Source organism: Mustela nivalis (genome assembly GCF_964662115.1).
Source record: "Mustela nivalis genome assembly, chromosome: 6".
Lineage (NCBI taxonomy): Eukaryota > Metazoa > Chordata > Mammalia > Carnivora > Mustelidae > Mustela > Mustela nivalis.
Window position 1 is genome coordinate 113,586,936 of NC_139025.1, and position 23,547 is coordinate 113,610,482.

Consider the following 23,547-nt stretch of genomic DNA (forward strand, 5'->3'; position numbering starts at 1 on the left):
CAAGCGGGAGGCTCAGAAGCCTCGGCATTTGTCAGCGCTCCCCCACCCCTCGTGGTTTTGACTGACAGCTCTGGCCGCGGACTGACAGCTCCCGGAAGTTCCACCAATCAGGAACAAGGAGCCCCCTCGGAGGTCTCTGATTGGTTTTCCGGGTCTTGCTCGGGGGCGGGGTCGACGGCTCCCACGTGGGGGGCAGGAGCGAGAAAGGGGCGGGGCGGGTAGGAAGCGGGTGCGCCCACCCGTGACGTAAAGGGGAGGGCAGAGAAGGGGGAGGGGAAAAGGAAGCTCCAAAGAGGAGCCATTTTGTGTCTAATGAATGCTGCGGCCAGATGCTCGCATCTGTCGAGCTGGGCTTCTCCCTACCCACCCCCTTCGGTGCGCGCCGCAACGATTTATGTTTTTATTTAGGAAAATAAATAAATGAAGAGAGGAGCGCGGTTCAGGGCTGGCGGCCGGAGCGGGCGCTGGAGGTTCAACTCCGAGGCGGGCGCTCACGTGTAACTCCCTGCGCACCGGCCTCCGAGAGCCCGCTCGCTCTCAGCTCCTCATTAAGATGCAAGAGCGAACTCCAGATCCTAATGAGGGGAAAATATAGATCCGGGGGCGCGCGGCCGGCTCGCTCGCGCCCGCCACCGGCCCCGGGGTACGTGCGCTCTCATGGAGATGCCGGGGAGGGACCCGGATTCCCCCCACCGGGGCCGGTCCACCTGGCGGTGCCCGAGGGGGTCCGGGGCAGGGCCGCTTCCCTCCACCCCCTTGGCCCGTCTTCCCTGACGTAACCCCGAGCGGCAGATCGAGGCTACCGGTTTGCGGGCAAACTGGTCCCCGCAGTCTGAGTGGCCTGTGCGACCCCGCGGGGAGTCCCGGGGGAGCGGCGGTGGGGGTACGAGAGGAGCGCACGGGGGCGGGCGAACGTCTGCGCCTCCCGGGGCGTCGAGGCTGGCGGCCGAGACACCCACGGGCCGGCACGCGCGCCCCTCCGGAGGCTTCCGCCGACGCTGTGACACTGCAGCGAGCAGGCCGGCTAAACCGGGTGGGAATGGGGAGCTCCCGGGCCCGTGCAGGGCAGGGCCGCCTCCCCATCGCCTCCGCCGCACCCCGGGCTTGTGTGCGCGGTGAGGAGCCGCGAGAAGGAGCCCCGAGTGGGGAAAGCGCAATCTGGGCGGGTTGTCCGCCGGCAGCCGGCCCTTCCATCTGCGCTGGCCGCCGGAGCAAGAGTTCCTCGGACTTCTCGCAGGCAGCCGCAGCACATCAAAGACGCCGTTTATTTGGCTTTCTGAAAAGAAGGAGGAATGAACAAAGAAGAAAAGCTGGGGGCCCGTGGGGGGGGGCGTGGGGGGGCAGGAGAAGGGGTAAAGAAAGGGGCACCCTCAGTTCCCATCGAATTTTTTTAAGGTGGGAGGCAACTTTGCGACCCACCATTTTATCAGTCTTAAATCTTGCGAAGTGAAAACGTTAAAGTGACAAAGTGATTCTGTTTGTTTTATAGTATCTAATTGGGCTGCTTTGCAGACCTAATGAGATTCGAGGGAGGAATCGTTCGCCGCCACTGCAGAATAAACTGATACATTACTACCAGCCACAGGTTTTGAGGACCGTACAGCTTGTCTTTTTTTCTTTTGTTGTTATTCCTCTGTTTCCTTTCTTTACCCCTCCCGCCAAATAATTATTTGCTAGTAGATTGTGGGGGGAGGGGAAGAAAGAGAAAAGCGGGTGGGGGGAGTCTAGCAGCCCGGGACTATAATATATATCTATTTATTATATGTCTTTCGGTTAATTCCTGATCTGAGGAGCGCTGTTTTTCACTCCCATGCGAAAGTCACCAGCGGGTAGGGCCTGATTGCTACTTTTCATGCATAGTTTTAGACACAAGAGGGCATTGTGACGTCGCGCCCGGCGGCGCCCAGTCGCAGGCCGAGTCCGGTAGCCCCACGTGGGGGCCCCGCACTCCCATTGGCCAGCGCAGGGCGAAGCTGCCACATTATTTTGTTACTTTTCAGTCCCTATTTGGAACTGCTCTCGCGGCAGTTCAGACCTCGTGCTCGTCCCCCTCGCCTGTCTGTGTGTGGTATCCGCAGGTCCGGGGCACTTTTTTGGGTGTGTGTGTGTGTGTGTGTTTGGTAGTGTGTGTTTGGGGGGTTTGTCGGGGCGCGGAGAGGACAGCCAGGCCGAGGGGAAGGAAGGAAGCCGCAGAGCTCCCGGGTCTCCGGCTGCGCTCTCCTGCCTGTGCGCTCCGAGGCGGCTGCGGTGGCGGCGCCGAGCGCTCCTCGCCGAGGACGCGGCGCTGGAGCTGGGAACAGTGAGGAACCATTTGCGGAGGCTTCCTGTGCCCGCTGGAGTTAGGATGCCAGGGCGGCTGATTTGCACCTACTGAGCCTGGAGTTTCCTCCTCGGCCCTGGGAAGGGCTTGCGGCGGCGGCGGCGGCAGTAGCAGACGGAACAGCAGGCTCTCCTCTCCGAGGGGGGGCGTCGAAGCGCCCGCGCCGGGCTCCCGCCCTCACCCTCCGGCGCTCCTGCGGCCCCCAGCCACCACATCGGTGCTTGCCTCCTTCCTCTTCTCCACGAGCGCCGCCTCTGGGATCGGACCCGCGCGCCCCGGATGCTGGGGCAGCCTCGGCGCGCCCCCCTCGCGGCGCGAGGCGCTGAGTGATCCCGGAGGGGGCCCTCAGTCGCCCCAGGAGGGGACCCCGGCCTCGAGACCCCGCGCCGGAGCCACCGTGGAGACGACGATGTCCGCACAGCGCCCGGCTCTGAAGCGCTCCACGCAGCTGGGGGAAGGCGGCCGGCCGCAGCCCGCCGAGCCCTAGGCGCACAAAGCCCGCGCCCGCCGCCCGGCCTCGGCGCCCGCCGACGACTTTGCCGCCTGCTCCGCAGCTCTTTGTCTCGACTTGGGGCGAGCGCCCGACTCTGGGATTTCGCTGCGAGAGCGGGCTGGGGGGGCCGGGGGCGAGCTCTAGGTTTCCCGGCCGCCCCCCGCTGGGGCTTGGCTCCCCCCTCCCCCGTACCTCCCCGGCCCGAGCTCTCGGCGCTTCTACGCTCTCGGAATCACGACCCCTCCCTGCCATGTATCCGCAAGGCAGACATCCGGTGAGTAATTGCAACTCGGTTTATTTAAGCATCTATCATGGCAGGGTAAACGAGGCAGTTTATCTGGCACCTCCATTTTGCTTGTTGCTACCTTTATGGGGTGTGTGTGTGTGTGTGTGTGTGTGTGTGCGCGCGCGCGCGCGCTCACACAAAGGGGATAGGGATGGGGGGGCGCCGTTGAGAGAGGAGGTTAATTCCGCCCGAGTGGCGCGGGGGGCTGCCCGTGTTCCAGCGGCACTGTTTGTTTTCACGCTGCCCCCCCGCCCCCTCTCCCAACTCACCCAGCTGTCTCCCAGTCCCTGTCTTACTTGGGAATGGGAGCCCGTTCGTGCAGGGGATGCAAGCCCCGGCCGCCAATGGGGAGGGATATGGGGCGTCCACCGCCGCCTCCCCCTCCCCCCGCCTCGACGGGCAGCTGAGAAACTTGCTAGGAACGTTCTGGGCTGTGAGGGTGGCCTCTGGGTTGGGCGGGGGGAACCGGCAGAAGCCGCCGAGGGGCAGAGGCAGCCCGGAGCCCCATCTGACTCCCCCGCCCCCTCCCCTGTCTTGTCCTCGCGGACTCCAGGCTCCCCATCAGCCCGGGCAGCCGGGATTTAAATTCACGGTGGCTGAGTCTTGTGACAGGATCAAAGACGAATTCCAGTTCCTGCAAGCTCAATATCACAGGTAAGGCGGGTGGGGGCCTCCCCGGGGCCGGCGGGGAGGGGCGTCCCCGCCACGGCTCCTGCCACCCCCAGCGGGGACGGTGGGGGCTCCCGACCCGGGGCGGCGGGGCAGCCCGGGCCTCCGCCTTTTGTTTCCCCTTTGCGAGAGCGCGGCGCCTTAACCCTTTGCTGCCCGCAGCCTCCCGGCTTTCCCGGCCGCCCGCTGGGCCCGCGCGAGGTGAGGATCGGTGTCGCGGGGGGCTCATTCCAGGTTCCGGGGGTCGCGAGCCGGGCCCCCCGCCCCCGTCCCCCGCGGCCTGGAGAAGTCCAAGCGCTCGGCCGCGGGAAGTTTCAAGTTGTTTCACTCCCCTCCCGGCGGCGGGGAGCAGAGCCCCCTCCGCCCCGAGGCTGCGGGATGATCGGGGTACCCCCGGGGCGTCAGGAAGTAGCAAAGTGGCTCGTGGAGGCCCTGGCGCTGGAGCCTCGGAGGAGGCTGCGCGGGCTCCAGGCCTGAGCAGGCTCCTCCTGCCCTCGCAGCCTCAAAGTGGAGTACGACAAGCTGGCGAACGAGAAGACGGAGATGCAGCGCCATTACGTGATGGTGAGAGGCGGCCGCGGGCCTGGGGCGGGGGCAGGCCGAGGGCGGGGGTCCGGGGACCCTGCAGCGGGGTCCCCAGCACGCGGCGGCCGGCCAGCCAGCCGCAGGGTAACTCTGGGAGCCGGTGTCAGCCGCAGTGTACCCCGACCCTCCACTTCTGCTTTCCCCCTCCACTACCCCCCCCCACCCCCACCCCGCCTTAGCCCGGGCCACTTGCAGGAGGGTGGGTGAGAGGAGGGGCAGAAAGAGAAACCCCACTCCAGGCGGGGCGCTTGGACGCTACCTCTATGCCCCTTTCATTTGTGTTTTCAAGGTTTCCCAGAGGGCTGCTTGCCCTGTCTTGGCTAGTGAGATAGCATTGGATCAGCCCACGTTGGGTTGGAGGAATCTCTCTCTTAGAGACCTCCTGGGAGTGTTTGGAAACTTTGCTGCTTTGCAGCCCTGGGATCTGGCCAGAGTGGGACAGAAGCTCTCTCTGCCTCCCCCTTGCCTCCCCCTGGGTTTTGTGAGCCTGGAGGAGCCTTTGAAAGCCCTTTGCCTCCATTCCCCTCCCTCCTCAGGGATACCCCAACTGGAGAATCTGGTCAGCCTTGGGGCAGGAGATTGATTCTCACCCGTTTCCCAGTGTCTGTTTCAGTGAGTTTCAATCTTCCGTTTGTGAGAGAACATGGAAGGCACTTAAGCGGCCTCCCTGCACTGCTTTTCACATAAGAGGCCTTCGACACATTGCTAAATAACTCTCAGAGGACAAGAGGGTCCCAGTGTACACACGATTCCCTGTTGAACCCGAACCTTGTATAAACAGGATATATGGCACATGGGATGCTTGTGGGAGGGGTTGGGCTCTGCTCTTCACACTACTGCATGTATAATGTCCTGTAGAGGAGAGAACAACACTCGCCCACTGTCAGCTCTTAAACCCATCTCTGTAGCTTGATTCGGGTTTGGGCTGAACCCCTTTAGCAGACGTATCATAAAAGTATGACTTGGCCAGAAACCTGCCCCAAAAGCTGAGTTTGGAAAGTGAGCAGATCAGTGTGTTGCCTGTTAACGGTGATTCTTTTCACTTTTAGTACTACGAGATGTCCTACGGCCTGAACATTGAAATGCACAAGCAGGTAAGTGCTTTTCTTTCTAAAAAATCTGATGGTTAAAAACATATAAGCCATGGGTTTCTGATAGCCCCTCCTGTTTGAAAATGAGCCTAGTCCTTCTGTTCCTCCTACTTCCCCTTGAAGAGTGAACAGATCCAGTCTCCAAAATGCAGGGTCTGAGGCGTCGCTGATTTCTTGGACATTTTGAGGTTTTTAGCAATCAAGCTTGTGAAATTAGTCCCGGTTTTGGATCTTGGTGGACGATAAAGGAGCAAAAGGAAAGTTGTACCTTCAGGATCTGCTTTACAAACTCCTGAAGCCCAGAGTGGGGATTGCTGGCTGCTTTGAAATGTTTTAATGTAAAATTCTTGAGGGGAAACACAGGAGGGGTATGTCTGTGTGTGTTTATGTGCGGAAAATTTGATGTTCTACCTTGATAAGATTAACTTCAGGAGTCTCAAAAGCCAGGCTGAGCTGTCAGAATTTAAGGGCACAAGCCACTAAATGCTGAGAAATAGGAATCCAGGATGAACTACGGCTAAAATGCCTTGGAACCTTGCAGTTCCAAGGCCGCTTTCTCCTCTCCATCTTCATTTGAAGGCAGCTGGGTTCCCATTTTACCGAGAAGGAAGCTGAAGCGGAGAGGTGAAGTAACTTGCCCTGGGGCAGCCTCGTGGGGGCTGTTGAGATGGCTGGTAGTTGAGCTCAGCTTTGAAATCCTGAAGTCAAACCAGTTTCGCTAGTGTGCTGCTGTTTGATGGATATGTAAACTACCTCGAATTGTCACTCTTCTAATAACAGTATACCTCAAACCTAGCAAATACAAACAGCCTTTATCTCCGGTGCATATCAGTAACTAGTCCCAGGCGCTAGGCTGGGCTGTGGGAGAGGCCTGTTTGTGTATTTGTGTTCCAAGGAGAGGCTGCCTGTAATTTGGCTTGGCCAGAGATTAGAAGTGACTTGGCACAAATAAATGGCCCAGGCCGGTTGTTCTTTTTAACAATTGGTGTTCTTGAAATCTCAGAAGGCTGTTGACTCATTCTAGCCTTTTGTGACCGTGACTTGAATGGATTTTCTGCTTCAAACGAACAGTCATTTACAAGGTCTAAATTTTGTTCTTTCTTCGGGGGGTGCACAGGGACCCAGGCAGGTGAGAAGGGCAGGTGACCCAGGAATGCTTGTAGATTGCCACCTGCTCTAGCGGCTTCCTATAAAGCTTTTTGAATCTGTGGTTTCCTTTTGGTACTGGAGGAGCCCCAGTGTTGGGTAGAGGGCAGCCAGAAAGGGGCCCGAGTTTTTGGAGCAAGGTAGGAAGCCAGTCTGTGGCTTCCTGAGGGATTATGAGCTCCTTAGGAAGGCGCAGGAAGGCTACCAGGGTCTTACTTCTTGAGCCATGGAAAATCATAAGCAGACACGGCTTGGTACGTAAGGATATTTCTCTTCAGAAGAATGAACTGGAGACAGGTTCTATCCACAAATTTTAGGTGGGACCAGCGGGATCTGACTCGTCCAGTCCGAATGCCTGCAGCAGCCCTGGGTTCTCAGGAGTTCAAGGATCTTGGGGTATCAGGCAAGGTGCCACCTCCTCCCTTTCTCCACCCCCACTCTTTTCCCCCTCAGTGCTTAGTATCTTGGGTGTGTTTAAAGAGGGTAATTGCACCCAGGTTTAAAATTTATAGCAGCAGTTATTCTAAGAGCTTCGTAATTAAGGTGTAATACGTTGTTGCATGTTGAGGTCTGCATGGGTGGTGTTCCCTAGTCTGTGAGTGGATGGTTCTTTGGCACAAAGAATCCACCTTGGCCGGTGGAGCAAAGGTGTTCCCGGAGTCCTGGGGAGACTCTGAACTCTGGAAGAGTTAGCCGTCAGAAGGCCTTCGGTGGTGGGGTTCGCCCCAAGAGCAGCTGTGTGCGTCTGGGACCTCTGGCGATTCCCCAGACTGAGCTCTTAGGGGGAGAATGCCTGAGGTTTGGCAACATAGTCTCACAGTCCTCCCAGCTGCTAGAGGCAGACAGATGGGATTCCTTGTGCCCTGTGTAGAGGCCAGGAAACTGAGGCTTCAGGGAGGCCAGTGGGGCAGAGCTGAGACTCCAGGCCACACCTCTGGATTGCCCCACTGAGCACTTTGACCCCACTCCCTGCTCCCCTTTGCCTTCCAGCTCGTTCCATTTGGCTTCCGAGCATGGACAAGTGTGCTCTGAGCGGCAAGGCCTTCGCAGGGTTTAGGGCACAGTCTTGCGTTGGGTGTAATCGCCCTGTGACTGTGGAGGAGCAAAGAGGCAAGAGGTGAAGAAACTGGGGCTGAGAAAGGCAGCCCTGACCTAATGAGGCCGGCCACTCCCTAGGCTTGTGAGGGTTCTGCAGAAGAAAGCCCAGCCACTAATTGTAGTGTGGGTCTTGGGTGCATTTGGCGGATGGTGGTTAGGCCTGAGCAAACAAGTTTATCAGCTGACCTGTTTAGCGGTTGACTGGTGTTTTATCTGCACACACAATCAAGTGACTGGAGTGCTTGAATTATTCATGCAGTGTCCTGCCCTCTAGACTTGACTGTTCGTGTGATTACATCTGCCTGGAACAAACACACCGGATTCTTCATCTTTAAGCTCAGCAGTGGGGGCGGGGACTGGGTGTACCTTTATGTAATAGGTAAGGTCTAGAGCCAGCATCTTGGGAACTGGGGGGGGTCCTCAGCCTGCTCGCCCGCAGCGCCACACCCCCTCTTTCCACCAACCGCCAGCACACACACACACACACACACACACACACACACTTTTTTTTTTAAAGCTCTCCTTTGCTGTCTCTATGGGAAATGCCTATTGGGACGCCTGGGTGGCTCAGTTGATTAAGCGACTGACTGCCTTTGGCTCAGGTCATGATGCCGGAGTCCCAGGATTGAGTCCCGCATCTGGCGCCTAGCTCCACGAGGAGTTGGCTTCTCCCTCTGACCTTCTCCCCTCTCAAATAGATAAAATCTTAAAAGAAAAAAAGAAAAAGAAAAAAATGCCTATTAGTCGGGAACCTCAGGTTCCTCCAGCTGGGCCGCAATTATTGACGGAGGGCAGCTGACAAAGTGTATCCAGCCGAGAGGTAAAACTCACTGGGGCTAGCTCCTTTCCTGGCTGTTTCTCTGTCTCCTCCTTGCTCTTTCTCCAAGCTGTCAGATCCCAGAGAAGTAATAAATGGATTTTCCTCCTACTCCTCTGCCTATCTCCTTGAGTATGGTAGAGCAAAGATTACAGAATCACGGGCCAGGGCCAGGCCTCAGGCTTCGAGGGAGTCACCCACCTTCTCCAAGCTCCTGCTTCCAGGCAGAATGTCAAGGGTGATACAACGAGGCCAGGGAGGCGATGGTGGCTGTCGAGCTCATTGGCTCCCCTCCTGTTCCTGCTGAGGCCACCATTCCCAAAGCCCGCTTAGAAAGGAGCGCCCCAGAGCACCTGTTGGGCGCTGGGTTTGAGGCCGGAGAAGCTGGGTCAGGCTGTCTTTATCTCCCCCACTCAGCACTGAGGTTTCAGAAGAGGACTTGAGGCATTTGGAACTCTGGGGCAGCTCCATGCCGATACTTAACAGTCCCCTTTCTTCTGTAAGCCTGGAGGAGGAACCCTTCCTCCCAGTTTCCTTTGGCATCCCAGAACTGGGAGAGCCCTTTGGCTTCTCATCCAAACCTTCCATGTTACAGATGAGGAAACTGAGGCACGGGAGGGGAGCTGAGCTTGACTCAGTCACCCAGTCCCGAGTTAGTGCTGGGGCTGCTTCTGCAGCCTTCTGTCCCGTTCCCTGGGTCTCTGTTTAGCAGGACTTGAGAAGTGAAACATATTTACTAAGCCATTGCCCTCTGTGGCTGAGTATTCCTGCTTCTCTCTGCCTTATAATCTCAAAAGGCTCAAAGCTGGGTATATGAAAGTACAAAGTACCCCATTTCAGGTTGTATAACCTTATCAGCTGAACACTTTTTCCCATAGTCCTCTTCTGAATTGCCCACTGTTTGCACAGCCAATGACTTGATGTGCGTAATAATAAACCCAATGCATAACTAGCAGCCCCAGAGGGAAGGTTCGCTGGCGAGGTAAAGTGGTACAACCTGTGAACTTTTTACCCGAGGATACAGAAAACCACGAACATGGGGCTGAAGAAGGAGATGGCAAATTTCCGTCCCCTCCCCACTCCATCCCCCCAGTAATTAGGGCCTTGGCTGGAAGGTCTCCAGGTACTAGTTGATGTTCTGTGACCATCACTTTAGCAGGTGCTGGTGGCCAGAGGGAACCAGCAGGTGGCGAGGTTACAGAGTCCACACCCAGGAGTGCCAGTCTCTGTGGCATCGGGATTGAGCTAAGAAGAGATCTGGACTAGTGTTTTCTTTTGGCATCCAGGCACCGCTCCTAGGCCCTGGTTTCCACCTAACCTTTCCCGGCTGGTCACTGTCGCCCAGGACAGTCTTCTAGAGTCCCACAGGTTCTCTCACTGCCCTGGGGGCCTGCCTTGGTCGGCTTTGGGGTCTGCTGAGCTCCAGGCCCCAGACTGCCTTCTACCCCAGTCTTCTCTGGACCTCTGGTCTTCACCTCCGAATGAGCTGTCTGAGCAGGGTTGGTGTGGTTCTCTGGCTCTTTCCCTTATCATTCTTTTGATCACTGGGATGGCCCAGGAGATGGGCACATGGATGGCTCCCCCCTTACTCAAGGACACTGAGCCTGGGTTAGAAACCTGGCTTCTTAATAAGATTCCTTCAGTGAACTCTTCTAGGCCAGTGGCCCCCGCAGGGCACAGAGCTCTTCTTTCTCTCTTTGGATTCTTCCTCCTCCACTTAGTATAGGAAGGGCCTGGTCTGTGTGGAAGGCCCTTCATTTCCATTTTATCCTAGGAGTGTGCTGGTCAAGGAATGAATTCCCTTTTCCCTCCTGCACAGGGAAGTGTTTTTAATCCAAATCTGTTTGTACAATATACTGGGACACGTGGGGCGAGAAGGTGGTCAAGGCCAAATCTCAGTGGGGTTTCCCCCTCTGCTGTGGCACACTCTGGCTGCCTTTCTCACACTTCATCATCTTGTTTCTGTAGCCATGGAGGAAACTCCTGGGCTGGGGTCTGTTACGCGCACTTAGCACGAAATAGGTGCTCAGGAAACACGTTGGTTTTCCTTTACTCCGAATTCCTCAGCTTTTCAGAGGGTGGGATTCCAGATTCCCTGAGCCCCAGCGGGAGGAAGTGAGGGTTTTAATTGCGGGTTGGCCCCCCAGCTCTGCAGGCTTCCTCCTACAGCTCAGCATCCAGCTTCTTCATCAGGAAAATGAGGGGGTTGGATGCCTGCCAGAGCAGTTATTAGGGGCTGGGATGTGCCGGGTGTGGGCTGGGGCCCGTTACACAGCCGAATAAGACACCATCCCCTCGCCTGGGGAGTCGGCATCTCAGGAAGTCATGGAGCACAGTGAGGGAAGTGCTACTAATATGGCCCAGTCTCCCCGAGGAGCACCCAGGACAGGAGCGAGGAGCACCCAGGACAGGATCGGGACAGAACTGCTTATTCATCCCCGGAAAGGGGAGTCAGCTCGGGTCCAGGAAGACTAGACCGAAGGGCTGTTACCTGAGCCTTAAAGGGGGGCAGGAGTTAGGAGGAGGAGGAGGCTTCTCGGCTTCTCTCTCTCTCTCTCTCTCTCTCTCTGTCTCTCTTGGTGACAGCAGCTCTTGGAAAGGCCAGCGGAAGCACAGTCCACAAGTTGGGAATGGCGGTGGGCGTGGGGCTCCACTTGGGGAGTGAGGTGAGGTGGTGACATTTTGCAGCAAAGTGATCTCCCAGGCCTCTCTGCTCTCACACTCCCGCCTCAGCGGCTCCCTCTGTCCCCATATGGCTCTGCAGGGCTGGCCCATGTCCATCTGCCTAGGGCTAACTAGGAGGGGGGGAGGCGGTGGAGGCGGTGGAGGCGGTGGGGGGCAGACGCCTGGGGCTGGCGGAGGCCTCTGGGCCCTGCTTCTCCACCCCCGCCTGCCGCTTTGACCTTTCTTCCCCAAAGTGGCATTGCCTCCTTCCCTCGTGTGGGTAATTCTGTAATGACTGGTTCTGACCCGCCCCTCCCCCATATTTAATTCTCATCAGCCGGCTCTCTCCACTTTGCTATTAATGATAGCAGCCAGCGAAATAGCTTTCAACATGCCATTGACAGTCTGGTTTAAGAGAGCACTTGAAGTAGTGCTAGACAGCTGAAAGCACCCATAATTGTGTACCAGAGTGAGAACTGCGTGCTCGAGGGCCTTGTTTTTATATGCTTCAAGGGACAATATCTTGTTTTCAACAAATGCTCTCGCAGACTCCGGGCCAAGATGCTGGCTCCTCTTCGCACGCCTCTCCTGTCCCCTGGCTTTTTCTTTCCTCTCTCTCGCCTTTCACACGGCATGTTCCCCCTCAGGTTGGGGGCTGAGGAGAAACTTGGGGAAGGAGGTTTTTTCGGAAGGGCTGTTCTCCCCTGTGTGTGGATATGGAGTTCTTTTGTTGGCTAAGGATGTCACAGCCTCAGGAGGTGGGGTTAGGCTTCCAAGGGGCCCTCTGTGTCCCTAGGATTGGGGGGGGGAACCTCTGTGGGGGCAGGCTCCACTCATTGGAGAAGCACATCAGGGACCGTGGAGGCCTTGGCCCCTTTCAAATCAGATTCTGGGAGGCTGTTCATTGTGCAGAGGCCCCTCTAGAAAGCTCGAAGGTCCGTAGGGCAGGGACTCGCTCTTAAGTGGAGGTTCATTGCAGGGCTTGGGGGCTTAACCAGGGGTCCCATCTTCTCAGCCCTGGGGATTTTGCCTGAGAACAAAATCTCCCTCCTCTCCACCCCAGCCAACTTCATAACTGTGAAGATGCCACTCAGCCCTTTGGGCTGAAATCCCCCTCACCCCAAAGCTCCCCTTCACCAGTGGCATCCTTGGCGGGTGAAGAAAGAACCAGGTTCCCAGGGGTGGGGCCTGGAGTCCGGCTGTGGCAAAGGCCAGGACTGTGTGTGGATGGGCTTGGCGTGTGTGTCCAAAGGGGCGTCCTCCTTTCACCCACCATGTGAGTGACACCACCAGGGGCCTGGGGTCCTGCAGCAGCTTGCCACCACCACTACCAAGTAATTCCAGCCGAGGGCGTTTGTGGAGGACTGAGAGTTTGAACGTTGTGATCTTCCAAATATTGTGATACTGTTGACTCTTGGTATTTCTGTTGCACTTGGTCATTTGCAAAGCAGAGTAGACCTTTTCATCTTAGAGACCCCAGATAAGAGGCATTCGGGAGCAGGACAAACACACACCAAGAGGAGAGCATCAGAGTATGGGGTGTGAGGACCTGGGTATATTCGGGGCACTAGAGGGCTGTGTTCATAACTGGATGGGGCAGCAGGGACTGGCGGGGCGGGGGGTGTATGTGTGTGTGTGGAATGCTGTCTTTGTGAGTTCCCTGAGGGGTAGGACCATTTTGTATTCATTGGGGCTCCTGAGCCCTGCATGATTCTGGGCCCATACTGGGTGCACAATGTAAGTTTTGCGGGGACTCGTGGAGGGCAACATTCTAGTTTGAGGTTCTCCCCTGACTCTGTAGAGCATTATGGACTTTCTGGGAAGGATATAGGTTTTCTCCAGCTTCTAAGAGAGATCTGTTGGCTGCAAAGTTGTGATTGGAGAAAAGAAGCATGAAAGTGTCCTGTTGAGCTTTTGTGTTAATGCGTCTTTAATACAGTTTAAGGGTTTTGTCTTGTTTTTGTGTTTTGTCTTGGTCTGTGGGCAGTTCAGTTGTACAAAGGGAAGATAGGAGGTGGTGAGGAAAGAGATAGTGGGGAAGAAGATGATAAAGCAGAGATGGGGGAGGAAGGAATGAGGAAGAGAAAACATGCTGAATTGGGATTCCGAGAAGGAACCGAGTAGCAGGAAGGCGAGAGTCAGTGGCTCGGAGGTAAATTGGTAAACTGTGCCTGGCCTGCCTTGGACATCTCTTTGGCCGGGGAGTTCCATGTGCCACAGCCTTATCCTACTGCCCTTTAAATCCTTGCTGAGCACTGTTCACACGCTTCAACTGTTTGTTGTTGTTATTGTCATTCTTTTAAAAAACGGAACGACATCTAGTCTAGCCCAGTGGTAGAAGTTCCTTTTTTGTTTGCCCCCAAAAGTGACATCTTCCCTTGCAAGGAGACTCAAACGAGCAAGAGTCCTTCCCACAGTCCTGCAGCACTGGGGGTGCCAGGAGCGCCTTGGGGACAGGGGAGGGGCAGGGAAGGGGTCTCCTCCTGGTTGGTTGTGAAGGCTTTGGTTCTGGACTCCTACACCACCCAGCTAGTCTCTGACCGGAAGGTTGGAGGAGGAGGGAGGAGGCCTTCTACCCGGTACCCAAATACTTGCCTAGGGAGAGCCCTCAACAGGTCCGTCCGGACCCCGAGTGTCAAACTGATTGTCGGGTCAAGGGTATGCTTGGTGAACCGGTGGCAATTTCTGCTAGGAAGAGCCGGGCAGTCTGGGGGAGACCAGTGGGTGAAGGATGGGAGTCAGTCCTTGGTCTAGGGTGGGGGGCAGGAAGTCTCCAACTTCCTGTGCAGGAAGAGGTAGGGCAGACTTGGCGAGCCCCGGAGCATAGGTGGTCCCAAGTGGTCTGGAGCGAGGGGCTCGGTGGCCTATGGGAACAGAGTGAGCACGAGACCCAGCAGGTGGAGGCCGTGAGTGGGCCAGGACTGATGGGCCCAAAGGAGCTTTAGCATCTCCTTAAACCCTTCCCCGTTGCTTTACCTGGAAGCCGTGCCTTCCTCCGAGCCCCCTCACTCCTGGAGAGGGCAGCAGTCCAGTACTTACCTGGCTTTGCCTCAGGGCAGAAATCCTAACAGAGCGGTTGAGGTTGGTGGTTGGTGTTGCCCCCCAGTGTCCTGTGTCCCACCCTCCTCAACCCTGAGGCCCTTGGAGAGCAGGTCTGCTCCTGCTGGAGTCCTCTTAGTGTTGGCTTGATGCCAGCCTCTCGTGCGCAGTATACAGCCTGTAGGGACTACTTAAAGGGAGTGGGTACAGTGCTTTCTAGATACCATTCTCTCTCACACTGTTTGAGTTTCTCTGTTCTCTCACCTGTGTCAGACCACATTTCCACAGGGACCTCCTCTACTTGACGTTCCCTCATTTTCCCCCTGCCCAGGCTCCGCAGTGGGGACTGGTGCCTGTCCCTGTTAAGACTTTCTCCTGACATCTTTGTGCCGGTGCTGAATTCCGAGTTTGTCCATCAGAAGCCACTGGTGTTCAGAGGGGTGTCCTGGCAGTCCTGTGCTGAGCACCAGCTGCCAGGAGGTGGTCAGTCCTGGTGGCAAAGCAACAGGCGTAGGAGTCAGACAGCCTTGGATTTGAGTCCCCCATCAAGACCCCCTGGCCATGTGACCTGGGGCTGACCATGGGACCTCTGTGAACTTCAGTTCGTATTGGGGGGAGAATGGGAACCCCTGCCTGCCAGAACAGTGCCAACCGAGATATGGCTACCATGCCTGAGGAACTGAGTTTGACATGGAGTCGTAACTAACGACTTAGTTAGTTACAAATTTTTAAGTAACCACTAGCCCCACCTCCTCTGTCTGACCCCTCAGTTACAGGCAGCGCTAGGAGGAGTGTGTGTCGTGTGATGGATATACAGTGACTGTTTCGCACAGTCCCCAGCGTGTAGGAAGGCCTCGGCAGTGTCCTCTCTCAGCAGGACGTAGTGCCACAAGTTGCGAAGACCTCCAAGTGTGAGGCTGAGATCCTTGGGGCTTCCTAGAACCCTGCCATGTGCAGCTGGCTGGCCCTGCATGCAGCCGTGAGCACAGATGTCTGCAGAGGGTCAGGCACTGGCTCGTGGTTCCCAGTAGACCGGGAGCAGGTTCAGAACCAGAAACTCAGTCTGTTTCACTCCTGGCCGGACCGCTTGTCTCCCAGGCCATATCAAGGCATGGTCTCCCCACATGGCTGCCTTCAGGACACGCACCTGAATGTGCTTCAGGACTTAGATTCTGGGCCTGGAAAGACCCCAGACAAGGCCTTGAAGAATTGGGTAGGTTTTGGGGCCCCCCGTGCACAGATTGGGCTGTCTCAGTATGGGCATTATTGACATGTGAAGCTGGATAATTCTTTGCCGTGAGGCTGTCCTGTGTTCCCCAAGGTTAGCAGCACCTCTGGCCTCCGCCCACTAGTTCTCAGGAGCACTGCTCTCCTTGTGACACCCTTAACTGTTCTCTAGACATCGCCAAGGGTCCCTTGGGAGGCAAAATCACTCCCCAGGTGTGAACCCTTGGTGTCAGGGGAAGAAGTCTGGCTGGAGAGCTGGGAGAGTTGGTTGCCACTGTCTAGCTTTGTGACTTAGGGCAGTTTCTTGCCTTCTCTGGGCCCAGCTTTCCTTGTCTGTGAACCGAGATGTTGAATGCAGGGGTGGAGGTTTGGGAGGCGGTCCCATCTGACCCATGAACAAATTTCTAAGTAACCATCTTGATCTTTTCGGCCTGTGATCCTGCCATCCTTGTCTGGGGGGAGAGACCCTTTCAGTCTAAGAGGGATGGTCTTGCTTATTGGCTGTGAACTTGGTGGTGGGTGGCTAGAATGGGGCTCTGTGTCTGCCCACAGTCCACCTGTCCCCTCCCCCGACACCTCATTTTCCTTTCCTGCCACCCGGATTTCCCCGTGAGCCTCTGTCCTTACAAAGTCCTAGCCAATGTTCCATTTGTAGTGCTGACCTTACGGGGAGACCCCCAAAATTTAACGAGCTGCCTCTGCAAGGGTAATGTGACTTTTACAGCCTGTTGAGGGGCAAAGGGAGATTTGCATAATGTTCCAAGGGGGGATTAGGTGGCTGGGGGTTGCCATGGCAACCCCACAGGGATGAATTGAGAATTTTTCCTCCTGGCAGGAGTTGGCCAATGGAGTCTGGGAAGGTGGGGGAGGGAGGCAGAGGGTTATCTGAGGGGAGGGAGGGGACCAGGGCTCTAGGGATGGGGGGTGGCGGTTGGTGGCGCCTGGAATGAATGGGCGGTGTTGGGGGAAGGTCTAATCGGCAAAGGCTTTCCCTGTTCTGTCTACACAAGCAAGCTCTTTGAGGGCCATCCCCTGGAGTGGGGGTGGGAAGCAAGCAGAGTTTAATGTGTTTGGGAACCAAGAAATTAAAGTGAACAAATATTTAAAGATTATTGGATCTTGTTAACAGGAAACCCGGTGGATGGAAATTGAGAGTCTGAGAAATGAAAGTCGTGGAGTCTGAGAGCCAGGGAGGGACTGGGCTGTCACCTCAGCCCAGTTCCCTCCCAGGGAGTGGTGTCTAACCCTTGTCCCTGTTAGGTGGCCATTGAATGCTCCTAAGGACAGGATGTTCGCTCTCACACACACCTAATTCATTTTTGAGAGCTCTGATGACTACTGCACCCCGATCTGCCTCTTTCATGCAGTGGGAACTGAGGCCTGAGTACCGGACAGACCTGGGACTTTGCCTTGCCAACTCTTCTGGGGTCAGTGGCCTAGATGCCTCTTCTCCCGCCCCTCTCCCCACAAGCTCTTTCCCCTTCCTTGCTTGACTTCACCATTCCCAGTTCCCTTACTCCCTAGACTCTTGGAAGAAAGTGCCAGAGATTTCTGGTAGACAGAGGAAGGGAAGGTGGGATTCCGTCCAGGGTGGCACGTGGAGGGTCATGTCCCAAGCCGGGCACCCTGGAGTCTCTTGCCTTTCATCTGTCTTAGCTGGGTGGGGGCAAGTGTGTCGAATGTTCCTTGCCATCCTTACCTGCGTGAGGGGCATGGGGGCTATCGCCAAGTGCCAGGTCCAGGCTGGCCACAGCCAGTGTCCTGTCCCGTTCCCTCCCTCAGGAGGCAGATCCTCAGGGTCACACGGGGCTGGGCCTTTTCTTATATCCAGCCCTCCTGGCATAAAGAATTCAGCAGGCTTCCACAGAAGGCATAAATATTTAATGGCATTGTAGTTATATATAATTTGATCAATATGTCAGTGCTAAAAGGGCCTTTATGGAGGCTCACCTATCATTGAGTGATTCGTGATGGAAACCCTCCCGGCCCCTCCAGAAGCAGGGGCCATTATCTCCCTGGGCTGCTGAGTGGATCATTTATTTGCCCCCTTCTTTAAGACCCTGGATGCTCCTTTCCCATAGAGCCTGTGGCGGGGCTGGAGCAGGGCTGGGGAACCCCGTCCTGGTGTTTCCTGGAGGTGTCACCCCACTTTGTCCCTGGACTTCCCTCCCGCTGGTGATAAAACAGCCACTTGCTTTCTTTCAGAGTTGTCTAAGCCCTGACTGGGGAGAAACTGCCTGGCAAGGAATTTCATGGTCTAGTCCAATAATTGAGGGCCTATCAATTTAGAATTGTCTGGGACATGCGATGGGATATTTTAAGTTAAAAACACTCAGGCACATTGTTCCAGAATCTTTGAACATTTGATTGCTTCGTGGTTATGGCACCCGGCTGCCGCGGCCGCCGCCTCCCACCCCTCGTGCCCCTCTCAGTTTAATTTGAGATGAAGCAGACTCATCTGGAATACCCCAGAGCTTCAGTCAGAGAACCTGGTAATACCTGATTAAAATCCAAGAACCGTGGAGTCCCACCCCCCACCCCAAACATGCATGTTTCTGGAGGAGAAGGTCCCGGGCGAGCAGGATGAGCCCTTCCTACCGGGGCTGCTCGGGACTGACAGATGGCGTGTCGCTGCTGTCGACCCCTCTGTGCTATGAAGCCTGGTCCTGGGGACTGAACTCCAGGCAGCAGCAGCCCAGCCACATCGTGAAGTGCCTCTCTCGCCTTCCTCATCACCCTTTAAATTCTTGCCGTGCTCTCGATTCCTACGCTGTATTGAGGAAGGACATGTCACAGCGCCCTTCAGGAACCGTTAGCAGGCTGAGACGCAGGGACAACTCCCGGATCTTCCAAGTTACCTCTCTGCCGCCCTGTGTCGCAGACAATGCAGTGGGACCCCGGAGGAGGGTAGTGATTTGCCCAAAGCCACACAGCTAGATGGAGGCAGGGCTGGGGTTTGGGGGGTGGGAGCCAGCTTGCTTCTTCATGGCTGTGGGTCATAACATGCTCTTTAAAGTGCCAGGGTTCTTCCTCACCTTGTTTTTATGGAGCTGAGGTTACAATGATGTATGTATTCCCCAAAGCCGGCGGGACAGACAACAGGGCAGTTTGAAATAAATAGCAGGGAGACTGTTGGGTGCAGGGAGGGGGCTGTGGACTAGGTTGAGCATGTCAGCTACATTTTCAAGAAAAAGAAAGATGGAGGGTGCGGCCAAAGCCTGGCCGGCTGTGGAAGCCCAGGAGCAGGAGACTGGGGGGTGAGAACCAAGACCAGATTGAGGCTGGCGTCTTTTGGCGTCCTGGGTCTGGGGGCTGTGGCTGGAGCGTGATGGGAGGAGAGGCAGGGCCTGGGGGTGCTGAAGGACCCTCTGTTTCCAGCAAGATGGTTGCAGGTCCTGCTTTCCTGAGACGATCACGGCGTGCCCAGGAGCTAGGCAGGCGCACTGAGCAGATTGCTCCTCGGGAAAGTCACTTGCCCCCCGCCCCATCTTGTTTTTCATCATTTATTAGCCTAACCATTTCACCGGAGACGCTGGGCAGATGTTACTCCTTGTGCCCAGTTGGGAGCACAGATTCTGAATCTCGCAGGGTCTCTGGGCACATGTCTCCGAGCTGCTTCTGTCTGTGTCTGCTAGATTAGCTCCTTCTAAGGAGCAGTGTTTTCCCACCAGCCAAGCTGCCTTCTTTGAACCACACTTGAAAAGAAACATTCAAAGTCTGTGCCCGCCTCCCCAAACGCCTCTTTCCAAAGGCAGCGGTCTCCCCGCCTCCGGCACCTACCTTCTCCTAGGTCCGCATCTGAGGGACCTCACTCAAAGGCGATGGCTTTGGGCGACCCATGTGGACCACATGCAGCTGCCTTATTGATAACATGGTGCCCTGGGTTGCCAGGAGGAGTTTTCCAGTGTGTGGTCTGGTTCCAGTTTGTGATTTGTGACCTGTCCTAATTGTGGAAGTCACATGTCTTAATTTCTTTTCCCCCCTTTCTTGGAACTGAATGTTTAGGGCTTATTTGTGTTGGACCAAATGCTGTTTTAACAGCTGTTCTAATCGGAAATGCTGTCAATGATTAACCCTGACAGTAGTTTTTCTTTCAAAATTACTTCTCCAAGCTCTCTCAAAATGTCCAAATCGGGCTTCTTGGTAGGAAGTTGTTTAGTGTGGTTGCTTCATTGCTGGGCGGGCCTCAGTTTCCCCATCTGAAACGTGGAGCTGCTCATTGGAAGGGCCTTCCCTGGAGGGTGTTAGGAGCTCTCATGTGGGAAGTGCTTGGGGGCAGCTGGGGTGGTGCATGGTAACGGTCATGATGGTTGTTGTTGTGAAGAGTGGCTCTGTCTGTCCAGCTTACATTTTTAGGAGCTTCCCCTCTGGGATCACCACCCTCCAAAAAATCAGTGTTAAGGAAAAGTCCTTGAGGGGGATAGTCCCGTCCATTCTTCGTGCACTGGTGTGCGGAGCCCATTCCACACACAGTCACAGAGAGATGGGTAAGGTTTACTCCCTGCTTCTGCTGTTTGGGGAGGCCAGCAGGGGAGTGTCACTCCCAAGGCAGGGGAATCACCCTGCAGTGACAGCTGGGAGGGACTGAATGGGTGTGGAAAGCCCACCCCAGGCCCGGACCCAGAGACAGGGAAGCCCTAGTTTACTATAAACACTGGCCAAGTATGCTTCCTCTACCCCAACCCACCCACTCTCTGCTCACTTCCCAACCCTGTTTCATTCTGTCTTATGCAGTTAGGCCTTCCTGGAATTTGGGCTCAGGAAAGGGCCCGAATGCCCGTATCCCAGGGCTCCAGAAGGTTCCCTGTCTGTGTGGAGCGGTTCTGATGTTTGTGGTCTTGGGAGGTGGGCGAAGGAGGCAGGAACTGCTTCTAGTGGGGGTGGAAGGGTGACACTGGGAACTTGCTCAGAGCCACCTGGTGGCCTGGGAGGCCAAGGCTGGAGCTGGGCACAGCTACAGGAAATCTCAGCAGGTCCCTTTTCCTTATAACTGGAAGATGCTGGACTCCCGACCACACCCTGCAGGAAGATCCCACCTGGACAGAAGCTGTGGCCACATGTTGGCTAAAGGGTATGGGGAAGGGGAAGTCCAGCTCCTTTTCATATTTTGCCTGGAACTTCCAAGACCCTGACTGACACTTGACCTATTTGCTAGTGGAAGTAAGCAACAGATGGGAGCCCATTTATAACCACCTGCCCCAGAGGTTGTGTGAGAGCTGGAGCTGCTGTGTAGGCCAGAGTAACTGGGAAGGTTCAGATCCTGCCTGCTGCCCGCCTTCCTGGCTCAGGGTTTGGGAGGGCAGCAGCCAGAGACCCATGGGGATGGCCATGCCTCACCCTGTTGGTGAAGGGTGCCTGTCTGCCCCGCCTCCCACTTGTATGTACGTCAGCATTCCGTCCACTGCCACCCTGGCCACAGATGTCGCCCACCATGGGCCAGGCCCAGATCTGCACCCAGGGGGGCCTTGGAAAATCAGTGCAGGGTGGCTAGTGATACTATACACCTACTGTGTGCCGGGCACTGCTGTGCTGGTTGTTGGTGGTAAGAGGCCTTTGGACCAGTGAGCCTGGGTGGTCTAATTTATGTCTGTTTCCCGTTTTTGATACGTCCTTCTGTTCTGATGGGGCACATGAACATCTGACAGTTGAAGGACCGTGTTACCCTTTGCAATTTTGGACTGAGGTGTAGGGGATTGTTCTAGAACTCCTGCCAGATACAACCTTGATCCTGTTTCCTTCCCCTTCCCCACTGTCAATCAAGAGAGGGAGGAACAGAAATGAGGAAGGATCCTGTTTGGAAGAGAAGATACTGTTTGAGAGAAGAACTCTTCCCACTTACTTAGATTAATAATTTATACAGTAATTACTTAGTCATCTTCCTAGATTCCTTACAATATAAATGATGGGTATCTAGTGGGTCAAGCCCAGAGATGGTGCACAGAACAGCTCCGTACAGCAAAGAAGTATCTGGCCTCAATGTCAACAGCAGTGAGGCAGAGAAGCCCTGGTGTCCAGTGTCCTTACTGGAGCGTACCCAAACGGCAAATGGGGTGGTAAGGCCCAGAGGGCATAGCTAGGGGAACGCTCTCTCTCCACCCTGGAATTTGGAAGTGGGACCCATTACTGGATTCAGTGGGTCATTCGGTCCTTTGTAACAAAGAATTGTTCCACCCCAGATGCCCACAGTGGGCAACTCTGGCCCTGTCCTGAGGATCGGAGTGTTCCAGGAGAGGACCAGTCCCTGGACCCCACCCAGGACTCCCCCATGGGGTAGACAGACTGTCCCCGTGTTGGAACCTGCCTGCTGTGGCCGGCAGCCCCAGGATGTAGGGCCACCCTAGCCCATTCCCTCTCTTGGCACTTCCCCAACCAGACAGGTCCTCCTTAGTGGCGGGGGGCTAGAGAGAGGTGGGGGGTGCTAGCCCCAGGAATTCTCCCAAGGTCCGTACTCTGTTTGTAAGCCTTCAGACAGTGTTGTTTTTATTTTAAGTGCACCGGATTTCTCATTGAGAGCCATTTGACATGCAGATGATCAGAGATTTTTAAAGGCTGTTGTCATGGTTTTGTTTCTGGAAGATTGCTGTGTGCTGATGAGAGCTTTGAAGCCTGCGCTGGGACCCCGGTCCTGGGGGCCTCGGGATTCAGCAGGAGCTGAGGAAGGCAGTCTGTCCTGAGCCCTGTCTGTCAGGCTATTCCTTCCTGTCTGGACAAAGTTAACCATTGGGCTCTATTTTTTTTTTTTTTTTTTTCCCAAACCACTCTGGATCTGAGATCGGGGGTTCACATAGGACAGGAGTGGGAGAAGCAGTTGGTACTTACCTAAATATGATCTTGGCTGGCATGATGGGGGTGGAGCAGAGAAGGGCTCAGCTCACGATCTACTTCTAGGAAGGATTGGGGTTCCAACGACTTACCCATGAGCAGCTGCTACAAGAAGGCAGTGTTGTAACCTTAAGATGGGGAGGCACTCATGGTAGGATTTCAGGCTGCATGGGGGAGGGATCTGTCTGGTCGGGGAGAGGCCGAGAGAGGAGTGGAGTGGGCTGAAGGAGGCCCTCGAAGGCACCTGTGGCCCTGGGGACTTCCGGTCACCTGCTTCATCTGAGCTGGACAACCTGTCTAGCTGTTGCCATTGGGCATAACCAAGTCCTCACCACTGTGCGCTGAACTCGGATAATAGGTTTTACTGGGGTGTACGGCGGAGGGCACCGGGGGGTGGAAGTGGTTCTTGTTTTATTTATTTATTTGTATTTGTTTTTAATTAGGGCTTCCATCCAGAGCTGGCAGATTCTCTGGTGTGAGCCACACATGTAGACTCCCCTCTGAGGAAATTGGAGCTCCCCAAAGCCCAGGCAGCCCGGCTGGGGGAGGGCCACGGATTCAGCAAGGTCTCCTGGCAGGGGGCCTGATGGGGGGGTCTGTGGCTTCAGGGGAGTGTGCATTGACCCCTGTGCAACATTTCGGCAACTCGATGTATCTGCTTGTACTTCACACCGTCTCTCTTCTTTTGCAGACAGAGATTGCGAAGAGATTGAACACGATTTTAGCACAGATCATGCCTTTTCTGTCACAAGAGGTAAGACCTTTGCTCTGCATCTTTCTCGTCTTTTGAGTGCAATGCCTCCCGGTGTCGCCTGGGTCCCCCTGGAGCCCCAGCCCCTATTCGTTCATAGGGACTGAAGTTAGCAACCTGGGGTTTTAGAGAAAATACTCCAGCACATCAGAGGGAGTGTTTGCTCGTTCTTCTGGTAGAACTGGTTGGTTCTCTGCCACTTCCTGAGACTAAGGAGGAGGATCCCAGCCTGTGATGGGACTAGCAATGGGCAGTGGGTGCCCTCTTTGCCTCCCGCCCCCCCCCCATCCAAATGGGCATTCCTAAATGCCTCTGCATCTCTCTGTCCCATCTCCAACACCTGAAAACATCTAGGAGCAAGACGCCTGGCCACATAGTGCGAAGGGGCACACGCTATAAAGGGAATGCGTACCCAAGGGGGACTCCAGCCCCTAGGACAGAGGGTCCTCCCTGGAGGCATGATCAGTCAGTCATATTACCTTCTAAGCATGCCTTCCAAGAGACCGCCACCTGAGGCCTGGACGGGGCTAATGGGTGAG

At 55.7% G+C, this 23,547-nt stretch overlaps 1 protein-coding gene across 16 annotated transcripts in view; it reads left to right on the forward strand.

Annotated features, from left to right (window-relative positions):
• The first annotated feature begins 300 nt into the window (after nucleotides 1-300).
• TLE3 (TLE family member 3, transcriptional corepressor) overlaps nucleotides 301-23,547 on the forward strand; it is a 48,544-nt gene continuing 25,297 nt past the window's right edge. For 11 of the 16 annotated variants that reach the window (XM_082736550.1, XM_082736554.1, XM_082736541.1 and 8 more), the window contains exons 1-5: nucleotides 1,999-3,087; nucleotides 3,653-3,753; nucleotides 4,269-4,332; nucleotides 5,403-5,447; nucleotides 22,949-23,011. In XM_082736550.1, the coding sequence (XP_082592676.1) occupies nucleotides 3,064-3,087; nucleotides 3,653-3,753; nucleotides 4,269-4,332; nucleotides 5,403-5,447; nucleotides 22,949-23,011 (297 nt within the window). In that variant the 5' untranslated portion in view covers nucleotides 1,999-3,063. Of the gene's footprint in view, nucleotides 644-1,489; nucleotides 3,088-3,652; nucleotides 3,754-4,268; nucleotides 4,333-5,402; nucleotides 5,448-22,948; nucleotides 23,012-23,547 lie in introns of those variants that run through there. The other 5 variants (XM_082736548.1, XM_082736547.1, XM_082736545.1 and 2 more) reach the window with 5 other exon arrangements.